Source organism: Erinaceus europaeus, chromosome 16 (assembly GCF_950295315.1).
Source record: "Erinaceus europaeus chromosome 16, mEriEur2.1, whole genome shotgun sequence".
In the NCBI taxonomy this organism is placed as follows: Eukaryota; Metazoa; Chordata; class Mammalia; order Eulipotyphla; family Erinaceidae; genus Erinaceus; species Erinaceus europaeus.
In genome coordinates this window covers 20,753,895-20,766,181 of record NC_080177.1, presented here as the reverse complement: position 1 = coordinate 20,766,181, position 12,287 = coordinate 20,753,895, and the positions used below count along the sequence as shown (strand labels likewise).

At 39.4% G+C, this 12,287-nt stretch overlaps 1 protein-coding gene and 1 long non-coding RNA gene across 7 annotated transcripts in view; one reads left to right on the top strand and one right to left on the bottom strand.

The window, feature by feature from the left end:
- LOC132533414 (uncharacterized) overlaps positions 1-12,287 on the top strand; it is a 106,270-nt gene that overhangs the window by 29,646 nt on the left and 64,337 nt on the right. The window lies entirely within an intron of this gene.
- UBE2Q2 (ubiquitin conjugating enzyme E2 Q2) overlaps positions 1-12,287 on the bottom strand; it is a 44,928-nt gene that overhangs the window by 20,788 nt on the left and 11,853 nt on the right. For 5 of the 6 annotated variants that reach the window (XR_009545280.1, XM_060174685.1, XM_060174686.1 and 2 more), the window contains exons 3-5: positions 10,259-10,363; positions 3,389-3,445; positions 759-899 (exon numbers count right to left, since the gene is read on the bottom strand). Coding sequence is in view for 5 of the 6 variants with exons in the window: in XM_060174685.1 (XP_060030668.1) it covers positions 759-899; positions 3,389-3,445; positions 10,259-10,363 (303 nt within the window). In the remaining variant the exon portion in view is untranslated. The remainder of the gene's footprint in view (positions 1-758; positions 900-3,388; positions 3,446-10,258; positions 10,364-12,287) is intronic. The other variant, XM_060174687.1, reaches the window with a different exon arrangement.

The window sequence follows — 12,287 nt, the reverse complement described above, 5'->3', positions numbered from 1 at the left end:
ACATCTCTAAAAAAGGAAGTCACACAATGGCTATGAAGTTTAAATGGAAAGCTATATAAAGTTCGAAGTTTCTTCTCTAATTTGTAGATATCATATAACTGGAAATAGTCACATTATAAAGAAAGAACTGGAGTGGATGTAGATAGCATAATGAGTTTGCAAAGACTTGTGTCTGAGGCTCTAAAGTCGCAGGTTCAATCCCTTGCACCATCAGCCAGAGTTGAGCAGTGCTCTAGTATAAATAAATAAACTAACTAAATAAATAACTAACTAAAATGAAAAAATAAATGTGATCCAGGAGGTGGCAGAAAGGATAAAACACTGGACTTAAGCATGAGGTCCTGCGTTCAATCACATGTACCAGATAATGTCTGGCTCCTTCTCTCCTTTGTTCATAGAATTGGCGCTCACTTTATCATTTAGCTACCTTCAGCTTCCACAAATTACCTTAATGTTTTGGTGACAGAATGGATTTCTTATAGTCTCAAATGCCCCCTGCTTTTTAGGTGTCTCTTTACCTGTAATTCAGTGGGTTAATGCCCAAGGTCATGGGTTAAAAGGCCATTAAGAAAAAGAAAAAAGAAAAAAAAAAGAGAAAAAAAAACACCCTACCACCAATGGGCTGGCTGGAAGTCAGGGATGAAGGAGGAAGGCTGAAATTGATCTTAATGAATTGAATTGCTCTGCATTTCTTATTGCCTGTAATTACCTAGCCACAAAAGTCAGGTTCTATTCATAAGTATTACACACACGCTTACATTTAGATGGTCTTGCCTCTGAGTCTTCCTAATTTTCTCTAATATTGCCAAATTTTCTTTTTCAATTCCTTCATCTTCTGACTTTTTTCCACTAATAGGCTCTTCTTCCTTCATCTCATAATGGTCTAAGTCTTCTATATCCTAGAAAAATAAAAATATTTGCTAACTCAAAAGTTAAACTATTGTTAAGAGGGAACAGTAAAATGAGACAAGTACTATATAGAGTAAGTAGAGAGTGGAGAGAAACTTTCATATTCAAAGTTTCCTATCCTTGAATAAAGATTTAATTATTTATGAGAGGAGAAAACCTGAGCACCACTGACATATGTCAAGTCAGAGACTGAACTTGGGACCTCCTGTTTGAGAGGCTTTATTTAGCCACTAGTCAGTTCCTAGGCCTTAGGTTATTGGTCTCCTAACCACAATTTTGTTTAAAAGCAAGAATCTGAGTAAATAAAATGTAATAGCTTTGTAATGTCATAACTACTATTAAATTAGCCCTTTTTAAAAAAAAAAAAAAAATCAAAGCACTTAGTCCCAGGAACTGAACCTGGGACTTTAAAAAAATTTTTTTTAATATTTATTCCCTTTTGTTGTCCTTTGTAGTTATTATTGATGTTGTTGTTGTTGGGTAGGACAGAGAGAAATGGAGAGAGGAGGGAAGACAGGGGGAGAGAAAGACAGACACCTGCAGACATGCTTCACCACTTGTGAAGCGACTCCCCTGCAGGTGGGGAGCCTGGGGCTCCAACCTGGATCCTTACGCCAGTCTTTGCGCTTTGCGCCACCTGTGCTTAACCTGCTGCACTACCACCCAACTCCCGACATTTTTTTTTTTTAACCAGACCACTGAGCAGCTCTGGCTGATGATGGTGCAAGGGATTGAACCTGGGACTGTAGAGCCTCAGGCATGAGTCTCTTTGCATTAATCATTATACTGTCCACCAAATTAGTCATCTTTTAAAACTGCCTATTAAGAAGAACTTTTCACAGTCAAGTCTCAGTAACAGTTCATATTCTGTTCCCGTAACTCAAGTTTTTTTTTTTCCCTTAAACATCTTTTTTAAATTACTTATTTATTGGATAGAGATAGACAGAAATTGAGAAGGAAGGGGGTGACAGAGAGGGAGAGAGACAGAGACACCTGCAGCCCTGCTTGCTTCACTACTCATGAAGCTTCCCCCCTGCAGGTGGGAGCCAGGGGCTCGAACCTGGGTCCTTGCACACTGTAACATGTGCACTCAAACAGGTGTACCCAGCCCCTGGTAACTCAAGTTTTAGAATCCTGTCATAAGAAACTAGTCAGAGAAGACAGTGCACCTAACTTATGTGGGACCCCAGGTTCAATCCTTGGCATCACCCTAGGCTAGAGTTGAGCAATAAATACTCTGGACCCACTCTCGCTTTCTCTCACATAAAAGTAAATATTAGGGGAGTCGGGCGGTAGCACAGCGGGTTAAGCACAGGTGGCACAAAGCACAAGGACCGCTCTAAGGATCCATGTTGGAGCCCCCGGCTCCCCACCTGCAGCGGAGTCGCTTCACAGGTGGTGAAGCAGGTCTGCAGGTGTCTTTCTTTCCTCCCTCTTGGTCTTCCCCATTACTCTCTGTCCTGTCCAACAACGACATCAACAACAACAACAACAACAACTACAACAATAAAACAACAAGGGCAACAAAAGGGAATAATACATCTATTTTTAAAAAGTAAATATTAGGTCTAATTCCCTACTATATGCCAGAGCTGAGTATTGCTCTGTAAAATAAATATTTGCAAAAGGAAGAGAAACAAACAAAAACCTACAGGAGTCGGGCAGTAGCGCAACGAGTTAAGCGCAGGTGGCGCAAAGCGCCAAGGATTGGCATAAGGATCCCGGTTTGAGTCCCTGGCTCCCCACCTGCAGGGGAGTCGCTTGGCAGGCAGTGAAGCAGGTCTGCAGGTGTCTATCTTTCTCTCCCCATCTCTGTCTTCCCCTCCTCTATCCATTTCTCTGTCCTATCCAACGACAACGACATCAATAACAACAATAATAACTACAACAATAAAACAAGGGTAACAAAAGGGAATAAATATTAAAATATATGTATAAAAATATTTTTTAAAAAACCTAGTTTAATGGCTCACAGGAAGAGCTCAGGACTTGCACAACACCATCTTTAGGTTCAATCCCCAACATCCCATATGCTGAAGTGATATTCTGGTGTCTCTCAGGACCTCTTTCACTATATAATTTTTTTTAGGAAGCAAAAACTAATCTAAAATGTGAATGCAAATTTAGGTGTAAAGAAGATAACTTGATTTCTGAGACGAGGTGAAACATGTGCAAAACTGAATATACAGAATCACAATGAGTGCAGAAAGAAGGCTAGAAAGACACTTATTGACATTATATGGCAGAGCAATGAAGCAGTGCTGCAGGTGTCTCTCTGTCTCTCTCCCTCTATATCACCCCCTTCCATCTATTTCTGGCTATCTCTATCCGGTACATAAAGATAAACCATATCTTAGAAAATACATTAAATTTCAAATACAGACTTTTTCATTATTCTCCATTGACACTGTTTCTAAAGAACATTAGAGAATTTTTAAATGTTCAAAATCAAGGTGTTGATGTTTCTTACACTACCTACTTCGGCCATCTCCTCCTCCTCCTCTTCTTCTGAAGTCACTTCTTCCGTTGTCCCATTCTGAAAAGGAAAAAGATTTTTCCAGGTTGACCCAGAACAACTAATATTTAGTGAGTCCATCTGAAGACTTTCAGAATAAACTATCACCCAGCACTGAAATTTCATTATTAAAATTGAAACATCTGCTTTTAATTATTCTACAAGACTTTATTTTGTGAGATAGAGAATTTCACAGGAGAGACTGAGCAAAGGAAGAGCACCAGTCCTGTATATGTGGCACTGGGAGGGAACGGCCTCACACATGCAAATCTTGTGCCCTACCAACTGAACTACTTGCTCTGACAGCTGAAAACTGGCTTTTTAAATCCTAATTTAATTTGACATACTTAGCAGCTTTTGTTGCTGTTGTTATGGTGGTTGTAGCACTGAACACAGGGCTTTACAAAAGCAAGGCATGTGTTTCACCACTGAGCATCAGCTTCAGAACAAAAAGCTTTAGAATAGTTTGATTTAGTAGACACCTTAGGAATAAACCAAGGCAATTGTGAAATATAAGGCAAAGCTGGAAGGAAAAAAAAACACACCTAATTTAAAATAAGAAAACATTTTACACAGAGGGCTGATTATCAGTATAAGACCAACAGATATTTTTCTTAAAATAAATATCCCAAACCACAGCCCTAGAGATTGTATAGTAGCTAGAGCACTGAACTCAAGCTTCAGGTCCTGAATTTGATTTCTGGCATCACATAAGCCAGAGTGATGTTCAGAGTCCCTGTCACACTCATTAATAATTTTTTTTTAATAAAATATCCTGAACCACAGATCCCTTCCTTAAATTATCTACCTTTTTAACCTTTCCATAAAATCAATTGCTTTGCACTGGAAAAAGGCCTAATGTGTCACAATAAAGCTACTTCACAAAACTAAAAATTACAAATGATTACCTGCTGGTTTTCTGACCCCAGATTTCTTGATAGTTGTTAGAAATTCTACTGATTTTACCTAAAGCCTCCATGTTTACAAAACATGTCTGAATGATTAACAGGTACCCAGTAAGTATGGCTTCAGGCACTCCTTTTTTCATAACTCCCTCTCCCTTAAGGCAGAAGTATGAAGAGTGTCACAGTTAGGATGGCAGCCTACAGGCTTTAAGATGATGCAAAATGCCTATCTGTAACTGACCTGTAGCTACTTCCCTAAAGAGTTTGGGGTTTGTGCCTCAGAGTGGCCTTAATATTTCTTGAGGGATTAGAGAATTGCACCTGACTATTAACATTCAACCTGCAACGTGCAAGGACCCAGGTTCGAGCCCCTCCAGACACACCATCCTCACCTGCAGGAGGAAAGCTTTGTGAGTGGTGAAGCAATGTTGCAGGTGTCTGTCTCCCTCTTTATCACCCCTTTCCCTCTCCATTTATGGCTGCCTCTATCCAATAACAAAACAACAACAAAATTAGGCAAAAACTTTTGTAGTCAAGGTTTAACACATGGCTCCCATAGTCGAAAAGTAATTTGTGCTTTGACAACTGCTCCTGAATTGTTTTTACCTAAAACATCTTTAATCTTCTTTTTCCTTTTGATGTGATTTCATCAGTAAAACTCCTAACCAAAACACACCTGACATTCTCCCATCTCTAGGTGCTATCCCTCCAGACTCCTCAGATAAACTATATGAAGTTATGTTCTCTCAACCCTGAAATGCTCCAGATCTCAGGGTCCTGGCTATGCTTCTGCTACCCGTGTATAAGCCATTAATCACCTTTTTTTTTTTTTGAGGGGGGGTAAGATTTATTCACTTACTCATGAGAAAGAGAGGAAAATAATGGATTAGGGCAGAAGTATGGCATATGCAATGCTGGGGATCTAACTAGGACCTCCTGCTTCGCAGTTCAAAGCTAGGTGGGGGAAACAATGTAACAATGCAAACAGACTCATGCCTGAGGCTCTGAAGTTCCAGGTTCAATCCCTTGCACCACCATAAACCAGAGCTGAGCAGTGGTGGGTGGGCACTGGACCACACAACTTCATTTTTTAAAAGGGGAAAAAAAATGGGGTGGGGGGTAGATAGTATATTGCCTATGCAAAGAGACTCTTGTGCCTGAAGCTCTAAGGTCCCAGGTTTAATCCCCCTACACCACCATAAACCAGAGCTGATCAGTGCTTTGGTAAAATAAAATAAAAATATATTTCCCCAGTAGAAGGCCAGAAAGTACCTGTATTTAAATATATAATTAAGAAAATTATTATATTCATGTGCAAAGATTGGGGTTCAAGTTCTTGGTCCCCACTTGCTGGGGCAAGCTTCACAAACTATTGTATTGCATTGCAACAGATGTCTCTCTCCCTACCTTTTCTTTCTGTTTCAATTTCTCTGTCTTATCAAAAATAAGAAAAAAGAAAATTAACCGTTTGTCATGCAGGTACTGAGCCCCAGAAATAAGTGTGGTGGCAAAAAACACATAAATTAAAAAGGAAAGAAAATGATCAAATTGTGATAGTCCCTCAGTATATAGAGAAAACATGAGGAATTATGGGCAGGAAGAGGAAATAGAAAGGGTTAAAAGAAATAGAAGCTAGTGATACAAAATAGAGAATTTCACCAGAAGACAGGAAAGAAATAAAAGAGGTATTGTCAAGCTAAAGAAGATTTCAGAATATGAAGTAGATCTGAATGCTCCAAAGGAATACTACAAAGTAAAACCCTGCACATCATCAGGTTTTTCATATGTAGCAATCCTGAAATACAAAGCATAGAAAGCCTAAGACTCGACTATGAATTAAGCATCTAGTTTGCCTTTCGAGCACACAAGTCATATATGCATTTATTCACCACTGGATCCCCCACACCTATGTAAAATAAACATAATAAGTAGCCAGGGAGGTAGCACAGTGAATAAAGCATTGGATTCTCAAGCATGTGGTTTCAAGTTTGATCCCTAGTATCAAATGAGAGAAGCTCTGATTCTCTTCTAAATAAGTGAATAAATATTAAAAAAAAAAAAAAGCTAGATAGTTGTATTAATAATAAAGACAGACACTAAATTCAGCTTGTTAAAAGACTCAACTTACATGACTGACGCCACTGGTTCAATCTCCAAGTGTCAAAGCTGAGCAGTGCTCTGGTCTCTGTCTTCCACATATTGATTAGATCAAATAGATTAACTGATTGATTGTGGGGCCAAGTGGTGGTATGGCTAATTGAGCACACACATTACATAAGGATGTGGGTTCAATCCCCTCGTCCCACCTACGGGGGGAAAGCTTCCTAAGTGGCAAGCAATGCTGAGGCTCGCTCTCTCGCTCTGTCCCTCTCTCTCTCTCTCAACTTCTGTCTTGTCTTATCAAATAAAAATAAATAAATTAGAAGGCTAGGCAGTGGCACACCTGGTTAAGCACACGCATTACAGTGTGCAAAGACCCAGATTCAAGCCCCCTGGTCCTTACCTGCTGGGGGAAAGCTTTAAGTTATGAAGTAGGGCTGCAGTTGTCTGTCTCTTAATCTTATTTATTTTATTTTTGAGAGAGAAACACACACAGAGAGAAACACCAGAGCACTGCTCAGCTCTGGCTTATGGTGGTACGGGGGATTGAATCTAGGATTTAGGAGCCTCAGGCATGAGAATCTGTTTGCATGACCATTATGCTGTCTCCCCTGCCCTGTCTCTTTCCTTCTCAACCTCCTCCTCTCCTCTCAATTTATCTGTCTCTATACATATATATATATATATATATATATATATATATATACACACACACACACACACACACACACACACACACACACACACACACATATATATATATATATATATATATATATATGAATACATACATACATAAAATAAAAACATACTAAGAAAGGTTCTCTCAGTGCTGGGCAGTAGTGCACCTGATCAAGTATTTGTATTACTATGAGCAAAGAAGGACCCAGGTTCAAGCCCTGGGTCCCCACTTGCAAGGGGTAAGCTTTACAAGCAGTGAAACAGTGCTGCAAGTGTCTCTGTCTCTCTCCCTCTCTTTCCCCCTTCACTCTTATTTTCTCTGTTCTGTCAGATAAAGTTTAGAAAATCTATGAAGAGGCTGAGTGGCAGTGCACCTGGTTAAAAGCACGTTACAATGTGCAAGGACCTGGGTTCGAGTCTCTGGTCCCCAACTGCAGGTGGAAAGCAGTGCTATAGGTGTCTCTCTCCCACTCTCTCCCCCTTGCCTCTAGATTTCTGGTTGTCTATTCAATAAATAAAGATAATAAGAAATCTATTTAAAAAGTTCTCTCTACACATCTGACAAATACTTTCTAGGAAAGAAAAAATGCAGGACATTATTCATGGATGAATTTCCAAGGTGGAGAAATTATGAAAATAAAAATACGGTAGTATAATCGAAGATAGTAAAGTATAAGCAATTATAGATAAGCAGTTGAAACTCCATGTCCTCTAACCAGAGTGGCTTTGGTCCTGTGGTTTGTTTCATTGCCTTTCTCTGTTCTCTGCCTCAAAGAAAGACAGACTTTAAAAGTTTCCCGAGTCAAACACAGTTAATTAGGATTCAGATGGCATTGTGCTCTGGCAACATCATTAACTAGGAGACAAAAGCACAGTCTATCAAATTCTAAGGAAAATTATTTACCATCACGAACTCAGGGGAAGGAGGGGAAAGGAGCAGGTGAATGGGGATTCGGGTGAATGGTGCAGGATGGTGAAAAGTGACCTAAGTTGGGGATGAGAGTGTTCTGCAGACACATCTTGGGAAGATTATACCTATGTGTCAACAACTGTTCTGTAAACCATTAACCCCCTAAAATAAAGTGATCCGGCAACCAAGAATTGTAATGTTCAACTAAGCAACCAATTGAGGTGGAAAGTATAAAGTATCTGGCAGGTCACATTGCCTGAGTCTCTACTGTGTACTGGCCTGCTCTACATGACTTACTTGTACCACCTCAAACTTCAGCCCCAAAACACAGGCACTACATTATTTCTCCCATTGTCCAAATTGAGCATACAGGAAACTGACTTAAGATTATACAGTTAATAAGCATTATTAACTTAAGTCTATGGTAGCCTAATGATATTTTGAGAAGTTAAAACTCAGAATATGTACTACTATTGTGTGCCTTCTTAGGACTCTATGTGAAGATGTACTCGAGCAAAATAAGAAAGAGTACATCAATAAAGATGACAAAAGATCAGGAAACACTGGATTTACTCTAACAGAGATGAGAACAATTTTAAGACATTTATACAGGGGCCAACGCTTGCCACAGTCTTCCCTAGACAACAGGCACTCTTCTAACTCCCTGATGCAGGTCTGGGGCAATATACATACATATGTATTAAACTCAAATTATCTGATTTGCAAAGACCAGTAAAGTGTGAGCAGAACCCACTATAAGAGTAACAGTAGGTCAGCACCAAAGCCACTACCTCCAGGAAGCAAAACCTTTCCAGATGCACCTGGATGTGCCCTGCCAGCTGTGTCTTTGTCTTCCCACCATGTGACACTATGCTCCAGGTTTACAATGTCCATCAGTTAGCCAGCTCGAAACCTTGGCCAATTCACTAAGATGCCAACAAGTAAGCTAAAATTACAGATAAACTGATCAATGTCTGAGATTTACTGAATTCAAGATAATCAAAGAAGAAATGAGGGGTTGGGGAGATAGCATAGTGGTTATGCAAAAACACTTTCATGCCTAAGGCTGATGTCCTAGGTTCAACCCCCAGCACCACCATAAGCCAGAGCTAAGCAGAGCTCTGGTAAAAAATAGGGAAAGAAGAAATGGGAATAGATGGAGAAGCATTAGCATCCCTGATTAATAATTAGTAAGTATCGAAACTAGATTGTGGATACATGGTCATTATATTCTTTTTTTTTTTTTTGCACATTCAAAATTTCTACACTAAGAAACCAATACAACACCTCGATTTCTAAGATGTGAAAAATGAAAAAATGGAAAACACACAATGACAGCTGTACAGGCAGCCTAGACAACAACTCACCAAAGCTAGTGCAGAAGAACCAAAGACTCAGAAGAGAAGAAAAGCACACTTTAGAGTTAAGAATCATTATCAGCATCATCAGGCAATGAAAACCAAAAAGCTGTATAACACAAGAAATGGCAATCAAAAAAAACATTGCAAAACCCCAATGCAATGTTTAAGGAAGGCGAAGTATATGGATATGTGATCTAAGAGCTACGCCCTACCTATGCTATTAGCAAGGCTATAAATTATGCCTAAATAAGTAAGTCCAGAAAAACCCTGTTGCTTGGTGGAGATAACATTTGGTTAGGTTTTAAGAAGCAGATGAGCTTAAGGAGATGAGACTCCAGGTTTAATAAATGAATTAAATAAAAGCAAGTAAGAAGAAGGAACAATTATAGAAACCAAAACTATTAATAACAAAAATCTGGTAGCTGAGGGGGACAGCTGTTTGCTTGTCATAGTAAATACCAGCATCTCCAAGAATGAAAAGATAGGGAGTCGGGCGGTAGCGCAGCGGGTTAAGCGCAGGTGGCGCAAAACGCAAGGCGGGGTAAGGATTTGGGTTCAAGCCCCCAGCTCCCCACCTGCAGGAGAGTCGCTTCACAGGCAGTGAAGCAGGCCTGCAGGTGTCTGTCTTTGTTTCCTCCTCTGTCTTCCCCTCCTCTCTCCCATTTCTCTCTGTCCTATCTAACGACGACGACTACAACAATAAAACAACAAGGGCAACAAAAGGGAATAATAAAAATATTAAGAAAAAAATTATTAAAAAAAAAAAAAGAATGAAAAGATCTTGGTACCTAAAACAAAACAAAGCAATTCTATAGGAAAGTGCTTGAAACCGTTTATTGATACTTAGCTCTTGAACACTAGAGAATTTTTACTTTACCTGACCCGTGGGTAGTGGTTGATCTAGCATCTCAACATCCAGGTGTTTAGGAAGATTATATAATCTGCAGAGTTCACATATCAACCACTTCAATTGCTGACGAAGCTACAAAACACATTTCAGTAAATAAGCATTATGTTAAAGAGCCCTTACAAGACATGAATAGTGCTACAACTACTGTAACAGGTCCAGCAGAAAATAAAAAGGCATGTTACTATTCAATTACAAGCTACAGATAAAATAACATATATATATGTATATATTAAAATATATACATGTATGTATTTAGGGATTGCTAGTGTAACAAAACTTACTATGGGATGAGTGGCCCTACAGCTAATACCTAGCAGAATAACACCAATAAAAAGACCAGGTAGGGAGCTCCAGACTTTGTCAAGTTTTCTTTTTTTTAATATTTATTTATTTATTTCCTTTTTGTTGCCCTTGTTTTTGTTGTTGTAGTTATTATTGTTGTTGATGTCATCATTGTTGGATAGGACAGAGAGAAATGGAGAGAGGAGGGGAAGACAGAGACAGGGAGAGAAAGATAGACACCTGCAGACCTGCTTCACCTCCTGTGAAGCAACTCCCCTGTAGGTGGGGAGCCGGGGGCTCGAACCACGATCCTTACTCCGGTCCTTGTGCTTTGCGCCACGTGCGCTTAACCCAGCTTAACCTGCTGTGCCACCGCCCAACTTTTCTTAAAACTTGTACTTCAGGGAAGAGTGTATGAGTATATTAATGAAGTTTCTCCCAAAAAGGTCGTCAGTGAAAAGTCCATCTGGGCTAAAAAGTTTGTATAATTCTGCTGCTTAGGAGGTGACATAGTGGCTAGAGCGCTGAACTTAGAAGCATTAAGTCCCAAGTTCAAACCAAGTCAACCTCTACAGGCACATGTGCCAGGGAAACATTCTGTTTCTTGACTGCCTATCATTAATACATAAGTCTAAAATTAAAAAGCTTACTCCACAGTTCTATTTATTTCAAAGTACAAAGGCAAATGTGGTCATACAGAGTCTTGGAATCTAGATGTCCTTTGACACAGCATTTCACTCTCTGCTCCCCCATCTGTACAAGGAAACTAAAACCTCATAATGGTAAAGATTAAATGTAATATCTGTGCACATTCAGCACTCTTAAATTTGTGTGCCTAAGAAACACACATACACACCTATAAAAACAGCTCCTAAGTTTTCATTTTCAGATAGCATTGTAAGCTTATTCACTTTAAGTAACAAGATAAATTATATGCATAAACATGGCTCTCATTTTTTAAAATTGTTTTCAATGTATAAATCTAGTAATTATGCCTTAAGAATGGCCAATGCTCAACAGACGTGACTGGTAGTAATATTTCATTTGGTCAGGAACATTTTCCTAGATGTCTGTGACCAAAAAAATAGAATGAAGGTTTAGGAAAGACTAAGAAAACAGACGGATTAAACAAAGCAAAGAACAAGCCTCTCCAAAGTAGATAAAGGAACAAATAGAAATTAGGAAAACTGTAATAAATTGGGGGGGGGGGGGGATCCTCAATCTTAAAAGGCAGCGAAGCCCTACCATGGGCTTAATACCCATCGAATAAGCTCTGTCATAAGCTAAATTCTTAATAAAGATGAAGCAGGGTGATGACCTAGACAGACCCAGAATCTCTCTGGCACAGGCAGAGCTGCAGAAGTGCAGTGGGAGTGGCAGCAGTGTGGTGAGTCATAACCAAGCAACAAGAAAAACAGGGTGGTACATCTTCCAGGAATTTCAACCTTACCACCACCCACCCCCACAGAGTGTAAGGGACAGAAAGAAATTAAAATCACAAGGAAGGATTTAGAAATATTTAGAAGGTAACAGACAGGTCTTAGAAACATATTAGATTGTTATGGTGGGGGTACCAAGACTGGTATAACAGAATTATCTAAAGAGAATTATTGAGGGCCAATATGATTGGGAAAAGGGGGAATTGCAGGAACTGATGAGTTAAAGTTTAGATGTGATCATTGTGGACAGCCACTGCACACCCAAGTGAGACTCG